We start from the raw sequence: 23,178 nt of genomic DNA on the forward strand, positions 1-23,178 counted from the left end.
GAACCTGAAAACTTGCAGCACTTCAGTAGCATTTTTCTGTGTTAATACACATTGCAGGAAAAAGAAAATGATTGCGCAGATTTATGTGAACTGGAATCATTAAGATATTGACAGTGTTTCTTGGATACCTATTTATAAAACCTTGGCTTACTGCTAGCCTTCTGTGAAAACTTTGCCAGCCTTGAGTCTAAATTTTGTCTATTCACAGGATAGAGATGATTTGCCTGCCTTTTTCAGTGGATTGCTGCAAGCACTCTCAATCCCATTTTTAAACATCATTGGGTCAAAAACCTGCAGAGAGCAGTTTACAAACCATGTGACAAACCACCAGGAGGAGGAAGAGCTGAGAAGACTTGTGTGTGTGTGTGTGTGTGTGTGTGTGTGTGTGTGTGCATGGACATTTTGCTCAGTTTATCACCATTACTGCTAAATTACTTTGGTTGTTTTCCCACAGTTCTTACTTACTGATAATCTCTTGTGTTCTGCTGCCGGTTGTGTTTCCAGAGACTTGCCGTTAGTGTAGTAGATGATTGATGGTGTACTGTAATCTCGGGTTGATTCATTATATCTCGAATGATTAAAACACGCTGCTTGTATTTGAAGGGCTGAAATCTGAGCGCAGTTTGCTGCGAGCCAGAAATCCCCATGAGCGAGGGCAGACACAGAAGTAGGGGCACAGCACAGCAAGGGATACAAGGAGCGTCAAGTGGGTAGTTCCCAGCAAAATCTAACCCTTCATCTTTTTTTTTTTTAATTGTGTGCCGCCTCCTACGCGGAGGTTTGACAGATCCAGCTGCCTTACTGACTCGGGAGTCTTACCCTAATTGACTGCTGGGTTAGATACTGGAGCCTCTAACCGGTTGTTAAACTCTGAGTAGGCACGTCGGTAACAAGCCAGCGACAGTGTTTGGGGGAGGAGAAAGCTGCTGGGTGCATGCCTCTCGGATTCGGAGATGTGTGAGGTTGGGTGTGCGTGCTGTCACAGGCAGATAGATATTCCAGGGCAGCTAAGAGCGAGCTCCAGCGCTCTGCTTCCACGGGGGGAGAGACAGGCTGCTGCTGAAAGTACAAGCTGGCAGGATCATGACAGAGCCAAGCAGCAGAAAGGAAGGATTTAAAAAATGCCGGAGTGCTACTTTCAGCATCGATGGCTATAGCTTTACAATTGGTGAGCCTGATTTAATTCCCTTTCTTTCCCTCATTGTCTCTCTTCTCCTTCTTCCCTCCCTTTCTTTGCAGCTCCAGTAAGTGCAGGTAAGACAGCTGTTGACAGCTGGCTTTTGTCAATGTATGCCTTTAAAATGCAGAGATGCCCTGAAACTTTGTCTGGGTTGGTTTTCCATTCTGCCTTCTATATTTTCTCCTGCCCAAGAAACTTGCCTTTGAAATGAAGCCTCTTTAAATCCTTTTGCTGGGTTTTGGCATGAGTTCACCAAGATGTTTGCAGAACTTTTGTTTTGGAACCTTCTATCAGGAAAGCCTGGGCTTCAGGACTGCAGGTTTCCAACTTGCTGGCTTTGTTTCCTTCCGATGAGCCCTGAACATAGCCCTCGGGAGCCTTGGCTTTGTTTCCAATATTTCTTTGTTCACTTAGGCAGTGTTTCCAAATTCTGTGACCTTTTGCCATTTCTCGGTTTGCATAAAGACGTATGTAACAGTTTTTGTTGCCTCTCAAACACAAAAAGCAAAATTGCTGGCCCAGGGAAAGATGGGAGGAGAGATTAGGAATTTTAGGACTGATTGTTGTAGCTGTGTGAAGAGTGCGGTTTACTGTTTGTGTTTAATATCTTAGGGAAGAGTGAGGTGCTTCAAAGCAACAGGTGTCTGTGTTTTTCCAAGAGACTTGCTGTGCAAAAGTTAAAATCTGAGGAATCCCTGAGCAGGCTGCTTCGCTAAAACCGTGTATCTCACTAGGCTATGTTATATAAATCCCTGTAGAGCTTTGAAACAAAGCAAGCTTACACCCCATTTTAAGTTTTAGATGAAATCCAAGTTAAAATATATGGATAACTTGTAATAATAAGTTAACATCAATTCCCCTTGAATACCTTTAAGATGTCAGAGATTGTACTTCCTTGCAGTTGTGAAATTAGGACAGTTTTTCTGTACTCATGTAATCGGGTCACAATTTCATGTAATAATGATGGATACAAGCTTTCTATTGGTGTGGGAGGAAGTAGCTGTTTATTTCTCTGCTTTATAGAAAACTTGTTTTGCAATTGTTAACATCATGCAAACGTTATACTTGCTTAAAAAAACTGGAGAAGGAAATGTATGTTTCATTAAAACACCTTCATGCTAATGTGCATAAAGCATTTTAAGGTGAAACTGCCAGGAAAATGCTACTTTTCAAATTTCTTTCTCTAATGGGAAGGGGGTTAAATTGCAACATGCTCGATTTTGAACTCTCTATCTTAATCTCTCCCCCTCTCAGCATCATTACTAATAGGGTTATTTCTTCAGTCTGTGTCAGTCTGGAGCATAAACGTTTCCTTTTTGAGCCTAGGCACATTATCTGAAGATGCTGAACATTTGTGACTGTGCCTAATTATTTTTTGGGGTTCATGAACAAACAACAGGATTGCTGTATTTGTTGCTCTGCTGTCTTTATTGCTACTGAAGATCACAAAATAACTAGACCAAATTTTGGATCAAATGCCTTGGGTTTAGAATGGCAGCTTCTTCTGCTTCTTAGGACAGTTGTTGCATAGGAGCTCCTGTGCTGTTTTCTTCTGCTTGGTGCACACAACCAGCGTATTGATTCTGTGTTCTGTGCATTATATAACATTTATTTTTATATCTGGACAAGTGTGTATTGGATTGACTCACATAGCCGGGAAAACTTTGTAAACATGCTATCTAGTATTACCAGCACTGTGTGGTAGACAGACCTGAATGATTCATGTGTTTATTAATCTTCATACTGAAGAAGATGAATGTATCCAAAAGATCCCACAGCAACATTCATCTGTCAGGGGTGGGCTTAAACTTCTTTTTTCCATCAGGTGAATTCTGTGTATGTATCTAGTTTTGGGTACTGAAAATTCAGAAGTTCTTGGGAAATTCTGAGCTGCTGCATCTGCTGTTGAAGTGGCAGCTGGGAGAGAAGGCTGATACACTTGAAGAAGAGAGTAGAGTCAGCTTGAGAGCAAGGAGTTCCATTTGCATGCAAAAGAAAATATTTCTCACTGATTCACCCTGATAGTAACTGCTAAGAAAGGATTATCTTCACAGAGTTTGGAAAATGATTGTAAATGAGACTTAATGAAAATTTTAATGAAAGTCCTGGGCCTAACATCAGACATGAAAGTTTGTGGGCATGGAAGAAGGCTGGTGCAAGAAGAGCTCCTTGCTAGTGGCTTGCAGTTAGATAGCCTCATGCCTCTGGAGGTGGTCAGCACTCATTCACACAGCAGCACAACCTTCTCAGCTGCTCTAGTTCTCACCTTGGCTCCTCGCAGTGCTGGTGGTGGGACAGGAGAGCTGTGGGAGCTCCACACTTCCCAGGGACTTCACAGATTCCTGTAGAAGAAAGAGATGTGCCATACCAGAAGGGCAAATGTATGCCAATACTTGATAGCTTTCTTCTGTACAAAGAAACAAGGTAGTTGCAAATCCCTTTCCTCCAGGTGCCACCTTTTCAACACAGACCCTGGGGAGGACTGAGCTGTGCCACTCTGTGTCCACTGAGGATTTCTATGTGGTTTGGGATATTCTGCTTTATGGACTTTTTGCCCTTGTAACGTGATGTAAAGGCGTAGTGGAGCCACAGTGTGAGCTCTTGTGTGGGACCATTCAAGACAGAAATCACGCAATTTTGTTTGCTCTAGAAAGTTTGATGTATCTGAGATGAATGTTTCAAGATCCTTATTTGACATGGTTATGTCAGCAATTTGAGTCCATGAAATTTTGTATACACAAGTTGTTGTACTTGAGCTCTTGTTAATTTTGGCTAAATTTTCCTCCACTGAAAGTCAAATATAACAGAATAGCAGCTGAGTTTAAGGAAAAAGAAACTAAGTGTTAAGGCCTTTTTTTTTTCTTTCTTCTTCTGTTGTGCCTTGTCTCATCATTCCTGTGCAAATGAATGCTCAGAATGCCAGCGTGTTACTAACTGACTTCGCTGCTGTATCTGACTGACTAGAGGTGCAAGACAGAATAACATCCACTGTCTTTAAACTTGGGAAAAATGGTAAACACAAACATTAACAAGAGGATATTTTCTTTCTGCATTTATCACCTTCCTATGACTAAGAGCTAACTTCATTAAAGCTCCCACTCTCTGCTTTTCATATCCAGAAGCACCTGGCAACACTGTTTTGTCCTGTTCAATGTATCTAATAAATTTATTTTTATAGATTAGAATGAAATGAAGTGATGGGGAGATCTGCAGTAACTCAGGTGTTACTGGAGAGGAGGGATGTGGCACTGAAACCCAGCCTAGCTCACAGCGGTTGTTTCTAAATCTTGCAGGAAGGTTTCTGTAGGAGGATACTCTCTCCATTTTGTGTACAAAAGCTCTCCCTCCAGTTGACTATGGAAGACCTGAGTTTCGCTTGGTGGTGCTTTTGGGACCTGTTTTGAAATCTTTAAAAATGTGTTTTTCTTAATGTTGCTGGAGTTTTTCCTGTTGCAGTTCACTATTTGAAATCCATTTCAACATCTCCTCTTTCAACGTCACAGGTAGAACAGCCAAAGTAATTCTTGTGTGTTCCTCTGACAGATCACCAGAAATGCCTTTTGTTTTTTGGTCACAGGAAATGTCACTTGAGGAGGTGCATGCTCTGTGCTGGCCTGAGTTGGGGTGGGTAAGATTGCAAGCAAACTAAATATTGAACTCAGCTTTATTAGAATAAGGAAAAATACTTTCAGTTCTGTGTCGTGTGCTTAACTTTTAAAGAAAATGTTGCTGTGGATCTTATTCTCTCTTGAAAGGTTGGCCATTAGGAGTGGAATAGACAGGAATGGGTTTATAAAATTATTCTAGAAAGAAACCAGAGGAATTAAAGCCGTTTCGGGTTTTTTGGTACTGTATTTTGGCCAAAGAACTGCATACACTGTAGCAATTAACTGTTTTGTTCTTCTGTATTGATTTTCGGCCTTAATTGGAGTTTGTCATTCATCTAAGGTCAATGGCACCTCTGCAACCCACAAAAGAGGCAGGTTTCAGCAGAGGACACCCCTAGGCCCATACAAAGTGCATGTTCATGGAGATTTACTTTAATTCTGCCCTTAGTTGCCTATAATAAAAAATGTCATTCTGACTGAAAGCACACTGTAATTATAAGGCGCTGACAAGTCTCTTGCTAACTCTGCATGTGCGTCACTCGTAGCCTTCCTTCAGAGGAGGTCTGGGAGAGGTGTCTGTCTGGGGGGTCAGTCTGCTTTTGGGGAGGGGAGAGGTATCTCTGCCCACACACAAACAGTGTCCCTGGCAAAAAGGTCAATGCATAGCCACCACTCCTGCTGTGGATTATAAGCCCTCCTTGTCTTTGTAACTAAACAATATCATTGTCTTTGTTATGACATAATGCAAAAGATTTTTAAAAAAACAACGAAACTCCCAAAACTTCGCTTCTTTTTTCTCCCCCTGTCTCTCCTGATAAAACTTACTGAGAGGATATTTTCTCAGTAAGAGCTGATAGGAAGCACCGATTTCTATGTAAACAGTAGAACACTGTTGTCTGAAATCTAGGAACTGGGAAAGCTAAATTTTATCAATATAACACAAATACTAAGCATGCAATAGGACATGAGATTTTTAATGTAATTTAAAGAATTCTGATGGAGTTATAGAAGAGTATGAAGAATTAAAATCTCTGCCAACATAGTCCTATCCCCAAATTCACCTAAAGAAAGCTGTCAGCAAATAGATTGTGAAATAAAGCTCTAAAGTTATGAGAGTTTTTATTCTCCCTCCATTACAAAATTGTGTTTTAGCTTCAGACCAGTCTGATGTCTATCTGCTCTGCCTGAAAATACACCTGAAAGGAGTCTGCATGGCTGACATGCATGTGGGTGAGATACCCAGCTGCCCCTTTGTGTGGGGAGGATGGTCTCTGCCACATTGACGGGCAAGAGGAATTCCTGCTGTTGGTACTTAACCTGTAGCTGCTTCTGTAAGGAGTGGAGATGATGATTTCTGTGGCATCTACAGGATCTTGATATTGCAGTAACGACTCTGATGTTGCAGGGGTGAACTGCTGTAAGCTAAATAAACTATCCTTGGAAAGACTGCAGTGATACTTCTTGTGTGGCAAAAAGCCTGGCAATGTTTTCATGGAGCTCTGCCCATTTGCCTCTGTGGATGGTTTACCTTATCACTGCTACCCACTGCTCACAGCTGCGCTCTGCTGCCTGTATCTTGGCATCCAGAAACACAGGGAGTGTTTGGGGCTGTCCCTTTCTCTGCCAGAATTGTTCTGAGTGAGAGGCTACCATGCAGGGTGGCACACTAGGTTCAGCAGCAGCTCACAAAGGATCTGATGCAGACTGCAGGAACCTGCGGCAGGGTCACATCAAAAGTGTTATTTTCCTTCCTCCTTTTGATTTTATTTCTCAGGGAAACTGTGAACAATAAAACCTTTGCAGCATGTTTTGATGTGAGTGAATGGGCATCCCTGTTGTCTGCAGCTGAGTTCCATGGTAAGGAGAGATGTTAATGGATAAAACCATTGTCATCACTGTCAAGAAGTGTTCCTTTAATTACTTCACATGACTTATTTTTATTTTTTATTTGTTTTAAGGGTGGCAAATTACATAGGTCTAGGTCTTGGTGCTCCGTCACCTCTAAATGGACTTCAGGACTAATGTCACCAAATGGTCTAAACCCCTCAATGTGTTGGAAATTAGATTCGCTACTAGGAAGTAGCTCTGGAAACTGGGTTTGTGGGGCAACAGAGCCCCCAGCACAAGATGCAAATAGGACAGAAGATGAAGGCACCTGGCTGGAGTTGGAGACTCCTGTTCCCTTTGTGTCAGGTCCCAGACCCACTGTGCTGTTTGTCCCCCTGGTCATCTTCTGTGAGGGAAGGAAGTACAGTCAGTCCTCTTCTGAAGACAACAAATATTGTTGCTCCCTACCAGGAGGGGCCCCATCTTACCATGGTGAGAAATAGTGTTGTCCCTGCTTTTGTTTTCTCTCTGATATTTGGCCAACTACTTCTGCTCCCAATGCCTTCTGAATTGATGCAACAAGATTAGTTCCAAATTTCAGATCTTCTAAAATGCCCGAAGTTCAAAAGAAATAAAAAGGCATGAACTCTTCATGCCTTTTGAGCTGAGTTTTAGGCAGGCAGCCAGGCCTGTTTCTGAGCAGGCTCTGACCGGGGAGCAGCCTTCCCTCGTTCACAGCCCCAGCCTGCTTCTTTTCCCATGTCAAAAGCCAGAGGTCTGCATCCTCCTCCTCCTTGTACTGTTGCTGTGTGGACTAGAGTCTAGGAGCTTTCAAACCTAATTGCCTTTGGGGATTTGCATTTCTGCTGCAGATCTTCTATTTTAAACCCTTATGCTGTACTAATTGGTCTAGTTTCCTGATGTAGTGCAAATGCAAGCTCATTTTTCCAAGTTCTGTAGTTCTGCATCAGTAAGAAAGCAAAAGGCTGATGGACATATCCTGCCCTTACTTGTGTACTAGTGCAAATCAAGTCAAGAGGCAGGATCCTGGCCAGCAGTAAATCTGCATCACTGCACTGCAGTTGGGAGAACTGCAATGATTTAAATGAGGAAAGGATATGTCCTGGACGGTCTTTTCCAGTTAAGGTGGATGCTGCTGTAGGTTAGAGAAGGACCTGCCCTACGTACAATGAAGACAAATCACGCAGTTTTTCCACAGCTCGTTTCCAAGACTTCATCAAGATTATGCTGATATGATTTTGCTCCCCATGTCTCCCTGCCTGGTGACAGAGCTTGTATCTAACATCCGGCTGAAACTCGATTCAGGATTTCCAATAGCTACAGGCTCGAAATTTTCGGGCCTGGGAACTTAACCCTTGTGACTACATCAGTAGCCTTGCTCTATGGCTGTGTGCAAAGTTGGAAGCGTGGTGCAGGGAAAGTTTTAGCAATTACTGAACAGATGCACTTAATGAGGTCTCTACTGGCTTCCCAGCTGGTGAGTCGAGCTGTGCACTGGGACAATGTGACAGCAGTCGCTCCGGTTGTTGTGTGACATCACATCCTCCCCCTTGTTGTCATAGCAGCTGCAATCAGCCCCCTGAAAATTTCCCTCAGGAAGACTGCAAACATCATCTCTCTCCATTAAACGGCAGTGCATGGTGCTTAGCCTCTTGCTGCTTCTGCTGCATGATGCTATGTCTTATTTATGTTGATTTAGTGCCCTTTCCAACTCCCCCCCGCCCCCCCTTCTCCCAGTGATGCAGAGCAGTGAGACCTGCCAAAGGGTGTGTTACTGGGAAAGGGGAGAGGGTAGACACCTTGCTCAGCCAGTACCACTTAATTCAGTTTCAATTCCAAGTGCCTCATCTAAGTTCAGTAGCTTTACAACAAGTTTATACTCACTGGAGGTGAGGATAAGGAACGCTGTTTGGATTCACGTTGCGTATTCTCTCTCTTTTAGTATTGACAATGAATGCTGATTAGGAGTGAAAGCTTTCAAAAATCAAATTTTACTAGTTTCTTCCCCGGTGGGTAGCTGAAGTCATTGCGGTTCCCCCATGTGGCATGATGACTGCTTTTTATGGACTCACTTTTCCACATTCTTTTTTGTTTTCTTTCCATTTATGTGGGGATGGATCTAGTCCCCAAAATTTGTAGTAGTGTTTTCCTCTTTATGCTTTATCATTTTTCCTCTTTTATTTCTGCTTTATGAATGACAGTGTTGATTTAGTTTGAATCATGTCAGCTGAAAATCTAAGCTTTCTTGCTCTAGTCCCACCACACAGCTTTTTTTTTTTTTTTTTTTTTTAATGCTAATTCAGGTAGAGCAAGTTATTAAGCTGCTTGGGAAAGAGACTTCAAGTAAAAATTATAAATATGTTAACTTTCTCTGGAACTTCTTACAGCAAAATGTTCCTCTGCTAGAATACCGAGTTTGAGTTTTAGTTTTTTAATGATCCCTGTAGATAAAGAAAAATGATTTATGCATACCAGACACCCTTAAGAAAACCTAAAAGGAAGTTTTACAGTCAGGCCATGATTCTGCAGTTGGATGTGCACATGAAACCTTAGAGAAGTCCCAGGATTTTTCAAACTAGTGGTCCAGACAAGTTGCAGGCTGAGAAGCCCTACTGGGTAAAAGTGAGTTCCGTGATTAAAAGAGAGCAAATTGGTATTTTCATGAAATGCCAAGTGGATACAGTTGCAATTTTAACACTCTAGGAAGTGAGCAAAGACTGAAAAAGCAGGGAGAAAAAGGACTCTCTGAAACTTACAGGTGCTACTGTCAGCTGTGCTCCAAACACAAAGTGGTGTTTTCCTCTCCCATTAAAATTGGCATTTTTCAGGACAGGTTGTTTTATAGACTGCTGTGTGTGATGTGAATAGCAGAATACCACGCCCGTTTATATTGATTTCCTCCCCCACTCCCAAAGCTGTGATTATTACAGGACATGCATGCAGTTAATAATCACTATTTCCCTTGAAATGTTCTCTGAAAATGGGATCTTTAGGATGTTCAGAATTCTTTATTTGCTGGTCTTTGGTGGCACTGTACCCCATTTTGTTAGTGTACAAGAGGAAGATGGTCTTTTCTCCCAACTGCTGGCCTTTGATTTAAAGACAATATATGCTCTTTGCACCTTGAATTTTATCATAATGCAGAATTACAGATCTTGCAGGCTAGGTTATGTTCTGACTCTTCTGCAACTCTGGTAACGCAAAACTGTGTGGCCTACAGTGTATACTAATTTTCTTAAAACTGCCATATGATTGAATCTAAGAAATCTCTAGCAAAGCTGTGGGATTTTTTTTCCTTGCCAAAATCTGGAATATTAAAATAGAACTTGATAATCAAAGATGGTGTCAATCTGAGTTATAAGGAGGGTGATCTGTATTTTATAGACCATGTACTGTATATATGGTGTACAGTAAAGTGTTGAATGTGTGTGTAACTGTTAGGGAGCAAAGGGACCATGGCAGATTCTACTGCTGCTCCTAGGAAAGTAAATAATTTTTTCAGCGTTAATTTAAAGAATCTCATTTCATGGCTCCTCAAATAACAAAAGCTTGTCCAGAGTCCCAGCGGTTGGCTAGCTCTGCTGTTACAAAATTCAGTGGATATCTTTAGAAAGTCTGGAACAGGACACACTGTACTACTTTTGAGAGTTCCTTTGCAGTTAAATAGTTAATTTCTTAACATCAACACTTAAATAGAATTCCAGCAGGAAATACCTAAGACCTAATGACTCTGCTAACCTTAGCTTTTAGCTGATTGTCTGCTTTCTATAAATTATGAAGCATATATGGATCAATGGATAATGAGCACCTTGCTTCACTTCGATGGAATCAATTCTGAGTTTTCACAAGCATAATTCAGGGTAGATTTGAGCTGGAAATGTTTAATGACATTTGGGTGCATGTTTCTTCTGCAAAAATGATTGATTTTTCCACACTGAATTTTTGGTTGTGAGAGAGGCTGCTATTGAGGTGGTTGTTTTACCTCTTCTCTCTATAAAAGCATAGATGGAAATGATCACATGGAGACCTCCTGCCTCACAGTGCAAAGTCACAGCACGCTGACACGTGGTGGTGCTGGAGCACGGCGTACTTGAAGGATGATTATTCCAGAACCCAGCTGAATGGGAGGTTTGCAGCCCACTTTGCTGCAGAGAACAGATGGCTGGTAACTTGAATTCATCTAGCTATGAAGTTTAAGTCCTTTCATCTTGGCTGTAGGAGCAGCCTCTGGGAGAAACATAGGGCAATGACAAACAGCTGGAGGAACCCTGACCAAGCTGTTTACAGTGCCAGCTGGGAGTCATCACAGCAGGATGGGGAAAATCAGGGGATCCCAGCTGTTATTAAGTGTTGTCCGTGAGTTTCACTTGGACGGGCTGAGGCTGTGACTTGTATATGGATCCACGTCAGCTGGTGTTAGATCCTGCAACTAAGCAAATGCATCCAACTATCAGTCTAGTCTGCTAACGCTGCCCAGCATTTCTCCATTCCTAAAGTATCAACAGGTTGTTATTATTACAGTTGCTAGGTGGCTTCATGATATTACTCCTGTCTCCATGGCTAATGCTTAAGGCTTAATTGTCCTTGAGTCAAGGGAAGCGTAAGTGCTGAGAATGGCAATTACCACACGGCTAATAACTTGGATCTGCTTGCTCCTCAAAGATGCTCCTGTCAGCTTGACAACATGATCAGAGTAAATTTTTTTCTTCATGGGAGAATATGTTTATTCTTTAGTGATGTTTGCTGCCTTATGTTCCAGTCTAATGCGTCGTATTAATTAGAATTCATTGTGCCATTTAAGTGAAGTGCCATTTTTGAAGTGAAATTCTGCACAGCTACTTGTCATTTACTCTGATTGTGTTTGCCTACTTGCCCTCTGAAGCAGCAACAATAATTTGAGCCTTCTGTTTTATTAACTGTCATTTACAGTAACGCTTTATGTGCATAATTATTTTTCTTTAGCTCTGCACTGATACTTAAATGAAACCTCTGGGATGTGTTCCCAGCTGGCTGTGTGTTTACGTTGTATTCACTCACTTGCATTTGATCTCTTTTACGTTGTTTGTGGCAAGCAAGTTTTGTGTCCTTTTGGGAACTTTTTAGCTTTGATTATTTCAGTGTTTATTAAGCACTAATCTGTTCAGATGCTTTGGATAAACCTTCTCAGAGAGTGCCATTACCTTTAGGTCCCTGAGGCAAAGGAAATGTGGCCTTTGAGCACTTTGGGAACTTCTGTCTGTAGTGCATAGGTGCTGTTACAAACGCATTTTTGAACTGGGAAGAAGAGGATGTTTCCATGTTGGTGAAATAAGTTTTACACTGGGAAGAGGGGGAGAAGATTTTAAGCTTGGAGTTGCACATCTTTCCACAGGCCCCATAGTTCTCTCCACCCCTTGGCAGTAAGGTGCTGGAGCCATGACTCTTGCTGGCACTGCTGCTAACCGAGGAGGGAATGGAGTTTTTTGGCATTGAGAGTCTTTCAAAGGAACCTGGAGGAAGAAAGAAGGAAAGACAGGACTTGCATTCAGTGCCAAAGTCTCTCTTGATGGTTTTGCTAAGACTAATTTGTGTTTTTAAAGAAAATGATGCTGCACCTTATGCACTTGAACTCCTAAATCTGTATTATGCAAGTTGGAAAATGCACTGGGAATTTGTGAAAAGAAAGGAGCAAATATCCTAACAGTTTTATAGTTGTGAAATAAGCTTCTAGCCAAACTTACTACTCCAGACTGAAGCACAGGGAAAACTTCAGATACACAAAAATGGGTCTTATGCTACAGAATTATTTTCTAATTTCATTCAAAATACTCCTTTTCAATTTTAAAATTAGCTCGATGTATGTAGTGGATTTATTATATCGAGTAAACTGCATATGGGGATGGCATATACCATGTTTGTCATCATTACTAGAAAATATTTATTTGCTCTTGTTTGCAATAAGCTGATGGTTGAAGTCACTGAGCAGCATTGAAATGGCTAAAAGGTTTGTGACTGCTGTATGAAGTCATATTTGGTACCTTTGGGCACTTGAAAAGCAACAAAGAACAGAATCTTTTGAAATTGTATGTCATGACCATCAAATAATATCTAAATAACATCTGACAGCTAGAAGTAAATAATTTTTGTAATATTTTAAACTTTCTTTTGTCCTGCATTGCCTTTCAGTCTATATAAGGTCTGTACTTGTATACATAATTTCATATTTTAAACCGCTATAAACTGCGGGAGGGATTAGCACTGAAAAATGTGTCTCTTGGTATGGCTGCTGAAAGAACAAAACAACAGCAGTTTCAAAACTTGAAGAAAAAAAGCCATGAGGAGCAGGAATAGTTAAAGATAGGATTAAGGATTTAGCCTATATTTCTTATTCAGTACAAATCCCTAACAATATTGTGATAAGAGAAAGGAATTCAAAATTATGCCCAAGTTATTTAATGTTTGAGAAGGAGGCTGGTATTTTGCATAACAATAATACTTTTTAAATGAAAGGAGCATTTGCTTTACAGTTCATTGTGGCTGGAGGGCCATTGTGTGCCACAATACTTACAGCTGAAGCGTCTAATCTGGTAATTCTGCTCCCCCTTGGAATTCACTGACCTGAAGCAGGCAACAGTTGTTGGTATTCTGTCTTCTCCAGTCTTTTGCTGATGTAATTCATGCTGTCATAAGGTGTTCTTTGATCACTGAAACTGGGATGTGGATGAACAAAGCAGTAAGTGGAAAATAAATTAGACATAGTTGCAGAAGGTGGCAGATATTCACAGAAGCGTGAGGATAAAGCGGTCAGGATGAGGTGTGGACATTATAGGTCACTTAGGTTATAAAACATGCAGTTGGACTTCCCTAGTGAAAGAATTTGTTTAAAAAAACAAACCCCAACAAAAATCCCAAACCAAACCAAAAAACAACCTGAAAAAGTTAGAGATGATACTGTTAAATATTTTTTTCAAAAGACAGCACATGAGAAGATTCTGTAAAGAAGCATGGCAGAACCAAAGAAAGCCAGTGAAGGCAGTAACTAAATAAGAAGTATTTTGAGCTCAGTCATGCATTTCTATGTGATTAGTCCCATTGCAATAAATGAGAGTACCTACGACTGCAAAGAGCTGCCAAGTTAGACTTGTTCCTAAAAACTTTTAGAATATAGAAGATACTTTGCTTCAGGAGCTTAAGTCATGCAGCTGTGAAGTGCTACACACAATGTGTTTATGAAGTGCTTTTGTGAGTTTTGAGAGCGCTCTGTTGCTGGTACCTTTCAGTAATGTGGGCAGATGCTTCTATTGAGGCATCCACATATTCATCATGCCTCCTGCCTCTTCCTGGGATACACCTGAGGAAATAAGAGAGCGCTCATCTCAGAACTACTAGTAAAACATAGCCAAACTCCTTCCTCTGCAGAGAGCTGCTTAACCCTCTCTGTGCTGCATCCACAGCATCACGTGTATTGAGGCAGGAGGCCTTACACCATTGCCATGTAGCTCCTAGAAGGTACTTACACCTCCTGCTGCGCACTTGCAGGGCCAGCAGATAGTCCTGCTGCACAGAGAGACCACAGCTGGTTTGTCCTGATGAGCAGATGACCACCTCCTGACTTCTGAGCACAAAGCCCTAAGTTATATCCCATTTTCAGCCAGAAAACTGAGCGTTTGCTGTGTTGCACGGACTCAACGTTCACCGTGGCCTGGAGCTGCTGAAGTAGCACTATCTCTAGAAAACAGCCAAGGGATTTTTTTCTCTGTAGATTCAGGGATGTGCCTGAGATGGCTGTCAGGAGATGTGGGGGAGATGTATTATTGCCTAGTTCAGTCTGCATGGTACCTGCAATGAAGTCACTTACCATATTAGTGATAATAAATGAATCACTTTTCACAGGCATTTCATTTAGTAGCTTTCAGAAGAACAAAACAAACAGAAGTGGTTGTTTGTGGGTTTTTTGGGGTTTTTTTTTGGCTCATGTTTCAATGTAGCTTTTAATTTAAGACTGACGTTATATGTTAGCCAGCATCAGAGTTTCGCTCAGGGCCTTCACCGAGGGTATATATTCAAGTTCAGTGTGATAAATGCTCTCATTCAGGCCTTGGATTTTTCCTCCTTTTATTGCAGCTTGAAGGCAACTGGATATGAAGCTTGGTGAATCTTTTAAAGATATTAATTTCAAATTTATGTAGTATTAAGACAAAGCCGTCCTCTTTAAAGCGGTAAGATGACTTTGGGTGAAGAGTGTATGTTATACTGGTCAGTACTCGTATGGGTATGGGTAGTTTATCTGAAGTAATAATGACAGTGCTGGCAAATACTCCCAGTGGCATTATTCACATCAGAAGTGCTTAATGGTTTGGCTGTACTTGCTTCAATGTGGAGATTTTAAAAGAAGAGTTAAAAAAGAGTCTGTGTTTCAAAACACACGGTATCTTTGTGTGTATAAATTCTTTTGCATCATGCTTGGGGACCAGTTGCTGCAAAGGCGACTCCGAGAAGAGCCATCTGCAGGTGCTCGCTGGCAGATCGCCAGTGACAGGGAACTGGGAAGCAGCACTTGGTTTCTATATGCACCAGAAGCTTTAGCGATTGACCTGAATTTCAATTGCTTGAAACCATTATATCAGATGCGATCGTGTCACCAGTCCACCTCTGCTGCAAGCGGGTGGAAAGCAGACACGCTGAAAAGGAAAGACACGTGATGATGCTCCTAACAGCTGCACCGGTGGCTTATGAGGTGGTGTAGCGTTGCTGTGCGTTTGACTTGCTGTGGGGCCTGTTAATGAGAAGTTTATTTACCAGGATTATCTTTCTTAGCTTTTTGCACATGCTGTTCTCTATTTGTGAGAAACCCTTCCTGTCTGTGCCACCTGGCAGGTAGGCCAGAGCAGTGTTAGGTTTTGTTAATTAAAGATGAGACTTGATTTCCTGAATTGGAGGAGACAAATCCTGCCCTGCTCTTGGCCTGCTCTCCGGAGCCCAGGCACGTAAGCACAGGGTCTTTTCTTATCCTGGGTTTAAGGTTATGCAGTTCAGGGCGCTTTATCACTGTAGGGCAGTATTTCTTAGCCAATATTTTAGACCCGAACTAGGTCTAAAAGTCCTTTATATCTGATCCCATGCTGCTTGTGAAGTAAATAAACAAAGGGTGCATGCATTGGTGTCAAAGTGTACATGGGGGAATCCTGTGGCACCTCAGCAATGCCTGCAAAGTGACCACAAATGAAGGAAGATAGAAACTCAGCTCATTTCCATTAGTGAACCGCTTTTGCAGTATTTCTAGAGCCATTCTGTACAAGGTTGTAACTGAAATAAAACTTTTAAATAGTTATTTTCATCCTGTAACTCTCAAGCAACGTGCTTTAAATTAGCCTTACTTTGAGCAAGGATTGGGCCTCATGACCTTTGAAGGTTGTTCCCAACCAGAGTTGTTCAGTGATTCTGTGTGTAAATGAAAAGTTTGTCTAGATTAAGATAAGGTGAAACAGAAACTCATACTTTTAAATTTTTTTTTCTTTCAGTTTCTACTTCTGTTCTTATTTTTTTTTTGCGTATTGTGAAAGGATTTTATTCTCCCGTTGAAAAGAATGGCAGAAAGGTCTGCTGCTTTCAGTTGGATGGAGGCTTGGATTTGCACAGACAGAAATGCATTTACATTGCATTTAGGGGGAAAAGCAGGGCATCGCATTCTTTAGTTTGAAGCTTTCCTTACAGAGGCTTTTGAAAGTTTTGTGGTCAATGGACAAAGTGTGTGCAGTGTCTCTCTCTTCCCTACGAGGAGCAGGAAGGCTGTGACAAAGGACAAGGGACGATAGCTGCATGGCACCAGGGCAGCCTGAGCAGCCCGCTGTTCACCTTCGGCCTCCTGTTCCTGCGACAGTGCTCAGAAGAGGGAGAAGAGAGGCTTCTCTGGTGATTAAAACTGAGTTGCTGCACAATTAAGGAGAGGCATTAAGGTGAAGTCTTTTAAAAAAAAAAAAAATGCAATGCTCGTTCTCTCGTGTGCAGGATGGCCTGCTGTGCATGCAAACCTGCCAGTGTTGGTACTACCACTACCCCCAACTATCACTGATGTACTTGAGCTGTGAATCTGCTCTGCTGTGTGGCACATGCTGTGGTCATCTGTCCAGGATTCCTGTGATTAAAAGAGCTAGCAGGTCTATCCGCCTCTGCTTGTCTTTCTGTCAGCATGCAGCTGAAGCGCTGATGTTTTGGGGAAAGAAATGAATTTCCAAGGCCTCATTTTGGCACACTCATGCATGTGTGTATTTGTGTGAGTTTATGGAAGCGAGGGGAAGTAAAGGAACTATGCAGCAGTTGTACACAAATTCAGCAGATGTTGAGATAACCAAAGGGACAAGGCAGTGAGGACATGGGATTTGAGGAAGCTCCAAATAGAAGAGATGGTTACTTGAAAAAGCATCGTTTACACTTAGGTGTCTTCCCTACTACATTCTTTTGGCCCCTTGGCTTTTTGGATCTCTTGGGGAAACAGAAGTGACGTGTAGGGAAGGAGGAATGGGGAAAATTACATGTCAGTAAGTAGATGTAAGTCTCCTCAAAAGGAAAGGTAGAACAAGGTGTGGGCTGTCTGGTGTACGCTTCCTCAAGTGCTGTCGAGGTGTGCTCAGGGTCACCTCTGGGCTTGGGTGATGCCTGACGTTTCTGCCCGGCAGGGGAGGGAAGGAGAGCAGGCATCAGGGGAACTTCTACAGGAGTCCCACTCACAGCCAGAGACCTAAGCCCAGATTCCCCTGGGATCACAGACTTAAATAGAAGGGAGAAGGAAATGGTGCATAATTGGTGCCTATTGAAAACAGTGGGATGGCTGCCTTGTAAAACCAGTATTTTGTGAATGAAGCTTCCAAAGAGTGCATGTTTTGGAGTTCCTTTAAAGTGAACTCTCCTAGGAGCCGGTATCAAACACAGCTCACAGGGTGTTTCTATTCTCTGCTGAGTATGACCTGGCTGTGTGTAGGAAGTTATCTGTAGGAAACCTGAGTGGACAGAGTGATGATGCAAGTAATGCACACAGCTTAAAAATTAAAATGGGATGCTGGAAAGGGAAAGATGCAAACTACAGAAAATAGTGAGTTCATCTCTTGAGAAAGGCATTTCTGATTTTTCTATTTCCTCTTCCAGACATCTCTTGCTTCATCTGAAATAAATGCAGCTGAAATCAGAAGCAAAGGGTCTTCTTTTCTATTTGACTTTTCGAATAGACCCAGTGAGAGAAATTGTGAGCAGAGCCTACTGCTGCAAATGCTGCTTTAACCTACAGTCAGCTATCTCAGCCATGCTTCCCAGTACCCAAGAGTCTTTTATAAGTAAGTGGTCCAAGCTAGTGATTGTCAGTAAAAAGTCACAGGAAAAGGAGCGCTAATTAATAGGAATAGTAGCTCAGCATTTATCCACTGTGTTCACTACAACGCAGAATGATTTTTAGGGACTCCATTTAAAATTATATCTGGCTACAGGAATAAAAATTTTTTGGCTATGTCGTTTTCCTTATTGCGTAGGACCTTTGTTAGTAAACAGACTAGCCTGAAGTGTTTCTTTATGGACTGCCACAGAAAGCAGATCAATCTGTGGAGCATTGCAATTGCTGCATAGGGTGAGGCTGGAAGGTGATGTATGTCCCAAAATTATGTCCTAACCACCTAAACCACCAGAAGAAACTATGTAGAGGAAAATCACAAAAGCTTTGTATGCTCTGAGCTTCCAGGGAGGCCTGTCTGCTCAGTGCAGCTTGCAGATGTGTCAAAAGGTGAAAGCACACAGAGTGGTTAAGGTTGGAAGGGACTTCTCTCCAATCCCCCTGCTCAGGCATGGCCACACAGACCCAAGATTGCTTAGAATCATGTCCAGATGGCTTTTGAATTGCTCCAAGGATGAAGGCTCCACAGTCTCCCAGAGTAGCTTGTGCTAGTGCTTGGTCACCTCACAGGAAAGAAGTGTCTCCTGATGTTCAGAGGGAACCTCCTGTGTCTCAGTGTGTGCACATTGCCTCTGGTGCTGTCACTGGACACCACTGAAAAGAGCCTGGCTCTATCCTCTCTGCCTCTTCCCTTCGGGTATTTGCACACATTGATGAGATGTGTACAAATCTGCCCCTAAGCCTTCTCCAGGCTGCACAATCCCGTCTCTCTCAGCCTTCCCTTATACATGAGGTGCTCCAGTCCTTTAATCATCCCTGTTGGCTTTTGCTGGACTCTCTGCAGTATGTCCATGTCTCTCTTGAACTGAGAAGCACAGAACTAGACCCAGCACTCCAGTTGTGGCCTGATCAGTGCTGCACAGAGGGGAAGGGTTACCTCCCTTGACTTGGTGGCACCACTCCTCCTCATGAAGTCCATGACACTGTTAGCTGCCTTCACTGCTGTGGCAAGTTGCAATCTCATGTTTAGGCACAGCTGGCCTTCCCTCACCCATCAGCGAGGCCAGGTCTTGCACTTGGGTATGATGCTGCTGTGACATTGCCCCTCCTTTATGGATCACTGTGCCAGGGAACAGCCAGGACCAGGAAGCACAAGGTCAAAATTGTGGCACTGTGCAGTGTTCTAGCTCGCCTCACTCCAAGTATCCCAGCTGGAAGAAGTATTTTTAGGCTGCACTCCCGTTCTGTAGCTCCTCTCCAGCCACGAAACCTACCATGGCATTGGGTTATGCACTGGAAACAGGTTTGCTGGGCAGAAGGTGTGCATGTCAGGGCTGTAATTGATGTTGAGGAAATCAGTCTAATACTGCATGACCTCTGACGTTCTGTCTTGTGGCACGTATTGGGCAGTATCAGTACAGGGGTTTATTACAGGGCGGTTGACAAAAATCCGGGGAAATGAGGGGTAAAAGGCAAATGTAAAGTACTGTGGTTCGTTTGGGTTTTTTTCTTTGAACATTCCTATCACTACCACAGTAGCCAAAGATACCTTTCCTATGGATACAAAGGCTCTAGGTCTCTTAATTCTTCAGTCACAGCTTGTTTAGAGCCTGACTGCACTAAGATCATAAAGAGGTGTGCTGTTGATGGCTATCAGGAAAGTACCTCTCTGTCTTCATAATGGATGACATTTGCAAAAGCTCCTAATGGTGTGGGAGCTGAGGTTCTGCTTTTTCAGGTGTGACACAAGCACTTACGTCTCGGTGATCTTTAAAAGTAGGACTTGTGCTCCCAAAGCATTACCTGCTTCTTTTGTATCTTAGTACTGATGTGGAGTAATGGCTGCATCAGCCTTGTATTTCCAGGTAACAGAAGTGCCTGTTTGGCTGAGTGAGGATGCCATTGTATCACTGTCAGTTTGAGTACCTGTTGATAAAGTGCTCTGGAGTGACTGCATTTCCCACATGCTAGAGAATCATTTTATTTGCTGCATCACACAGTTTTATGCCCAGGGTTTTGTATCAGAGCTGGCAGGTACATGTGGCTGAGACAGTCTGTTGCTCTGTGATGGCTAGGGATTCAGTTATTTTTAAAGACAGTTCCTTTAGTGAACAGGAAAACACAAACCTCGCCCATAGTGGAGGCTGAACTTCTGGTCTGGCATTCCTTTAACTGTGCACAGTTCAATGATTTTCTTTCTGATTATTTTTTTTTTTTTTTAAGATCGCTCTGTTTCATCCCTGTGTGGAACAGCAATGTTCAAATTACAATTCTCTCATTTTTTTTGGTGTTCAGCAAGGGAATAAAGGTGCCCATGTTAAATTCCCAGGAGGCCTCATTTACTAGTATTACAAAATTCAAATCCAAAGGGTCACACCCACAAGTGCTAATTGTCAAACTGTGTTCAACCAGTGTGGGGGGAAAAAAAAAAAAAAAAATTCCATGGTAACTTTCTAATGGGTCTGCTTGAAAACCTTTCCAAGAGGGACTTTTTTCGAGCAGATTAGACATTTGTGAGGTTGAGCAACTCCTATGCTTAGGTATAACCTCACATGATGTGACTGGTGGTTTTTACACAGTCCAATTATTTTCAAGGTGAGAGCCTCAAACACAATCTGTACAAGCAGCACATGAAGCCAGGTCAGGCAGGATTTCACCTAATTTCAGTCATTCTCATCTGAGGTAACCATGTTGGCTTCCTTTATAATCCATATAAAGAAATAGATTCTTGTAGGGTGTTGTTCATGTGACTGTTTTAGACATCAATCTGAGGCTGAGCTAAATCATGCCCTAGAAGTGACGTTTTCTTTCTATTGACTATAAAGGGAGCCTGGATGACAGTATAGCACTTGTAGATATCTAGATCTGAAGAGATGCCCCCCCCCTTACTCCCCAGATGCTTTTGCAGTCTAGAGGCCTAGAAAATACTCTTTTAGAAAAATAAAAAAAAAAAAAAAAAAAAAAAAAAAAAAAAAAAAAGTAGAACAGGTAATTGTATAGTCTGGAAAAGATAAAATGAGGGACACCCCTGTCAGTTTTCAAATATAGAAGTAATTTGAAAAGAACAGAAAAGTGATTGAACTGGACTAAAGGAGTGGGTTAAACACTTTTAATAATAAGGATAGCGAGACACTGATGTTTCACTGAGAAGTACTGATTATCTGCTTTTTTGGTGGAAGCATACCACAATTTGTTTCCAGCACTCTACAAGCTCCAGCCTTCTACTTTAACAGAAAGGTACTTACCGATACACGTTTTTCCTGTCGCCAAGACAACACATGGTTGTATATCCTCCTTTTGTTTTTCAAGGATGCATTAAAAGAAAAAAAACCCAAGCAAACAGGTTTGGGGTTTTTTTTCTATTTTTTTTTCTTCCTTTAAAGGGATTTTTTTGAGCGAAATTTTTTTTTATGGTTTTGGAGGGGAATGTTGCCAGAGTTTTGGCTGCCTAGAGTACAAGAAGTGTCACACAGTATTTGAATGGAAATAAAATCTGAAGCAGACAGTTAAAATATCAGAAAACCAATAAAAGTCACATATTTAATATCTACAGAGTGCTTCATGGTACAGCAGGGGAAGTTAAAAAAAAAAAAAAAAAAGTTAAAATCTTCTCTCTCATTTGTTTAGTTTACCTGTTGTAGTAACAGGAACATTTGGCAGTGAGATAATTTGAAATGTGACAGTGGATGTTCTTGCTATGTGTATTGCTTTTTTCCCCTCTCTACTGGTAGAAGTCAGCCAGTCAGAGCAAAGTTTCCTGAGCAGTTCCAGGTGTTTCAAGCCAATGGTACCACTGAAAGAAGTAGTTCTGCCATCTCCCTCCAATCAGCTCCATGCTTCTGCATCCTCATCACCTTCAGCCACCGCAGATGGTGCTGCACCAGGGCAGAGTACCAGAGCTAGGAACTGACCCTGGATAAAATCATTGTCTTGTCTTTTCTCCCAGTGTCAGGAAGAGCTTGATGCAGGTTTGGAAATAAGTGGAACATGATAGGATAAAACTGCCTCTTTTGGTCACCTCTTTTAGCTAACTTAAAGTGTTGGTGAAAGCAGGAATCCAGTTGTGTGATGCTGGCATGTTGACTGCTTTGTGAAACTTCCCTGGTCAGTAGTTGGCATCTTTTAGAAACTTTGCTGAGGGTGAAGTTTAAATATAATTCTTCCAATTACAAAGTATAATTTAGGGATCAAATGGTGCTATAACAAGAAAGTGCATTTTGATCTTGCTTTTTTTTTTTTCATTAAGGCTGGAAACCAAGGACATTTGTCATTGTTTTAATGATTTTGGAATGTGCTGGGGACTCTGGACCTGCTTCCTGTGAAATAGTCAAAGATAATATAGTTAATTTGTGTGGGCTTTGTATCCCTTTTCTTCCATGCACTCATAGATGGAACTGTTAGCATTTAAATTCATTGCAGTGACCACCTGCCATTTGCAGAACAAGCCATTTGCTAGTGGTCTTGCTGAAGGGAAATTCAGCAGCTGGGATAACAAACATGGATGCTATTACTCTGCTGTGTACAAAGCTCCTAAAACCTGTGGTTTTGAGCCTTGCAAATACAACTGATTTTCCTCTAGGGGGAAAAAAAAAAAAAAAAAGTTTTCCTGTTTACAAAAGTGTAAGTTATAAATCCTATCAGAACTTGTGATTTTGACAGCTCAGTTCCGACATTGTGTCTCTAAAGCTTAATTTTCCAGTATGCTTTCCCAAATGGAAGCAGATACATTCAAAACTGTGAAAATGTCATTTCAGGTTTGGTCCTCTATTATTTTTCTGTTTGACCCAGAGTTCAGTTGCACAACTTGGTCACAAGGATGACTTGTATAACAAATTTCTGCCCGTTTCTGCAATACTAAAGTTTGCTCAGAGGTTAATGTCTCTGACTTCTGGATTGCTAGCTCAAAACATACTCTAAGTTGGTGTAAGTTTTAGTCAGTGTGACATCTTTTTTTCCCCTAATGTGTTTAAGCCCTTAAACTCCCTTTTCTATTCAGGAGCGTTCTGAGCCTGAGTCTGAGAGAAGAAGGGGGCGAGTGCAAAATCCAGTAACATATGTTCAGAAGTGTTTTGAAATTTAAACTACATAATTTGAGACTTCCTGGCCTTCACCCTTTCTGGGTACGTTTCTTGCCTCATGAGTTTTATAGTCTCTCTAACTTCACAGCTATTATGCATCAGCATTTA

At 41.8% G+C, this 23,178-nt stretch overlaps 1 protein-coding gene across 4 annotated transcripts in view; it reads left to right on the forward strand.

The window, feature by feature from the left end:
* Positions 1 to 986: 986 nt before the first annotated feature.
* Positions 987 to 23,178, forward strand: part of PDE1C (phosphodiesterase 1C) — a 318,823-nt gene continuing 296,631 nt past the window's right edge. The window contains exon 1 of one of the 4 annotated variants that reach the window (XM_026844005.1): positions 987 to 1,168. In XM_026844005.1, coding sequence (XP_026699806.1) covers positions 1,084 to 1,168 — 85 coding nt within the window. In that variant the 5' untranslated portion in view covers positions 987 to 1,083. The remainder of the gene's footprint in view (positions 1,169 to 23,178) is intronic. The other 3 variants (XM_026844000.1, XM_026844001.1, XM_026844004.1) reach the window with 3 other exon arrangements.

The sequence above is a fragment of the Athene cunicularia genome (genome assembly GCF_003259725.1).
Source record: "Athene cunicularia isolate RWA chromosome 2 unlocalized genomic scaffold, athCun1 chr2_part2, whole genome shotgun sequence".
NCBI lineage: Eukaryota > Metazoa > Chordata > Aves > Strigiformes > Strigidae > Athene > Athene cunicularia.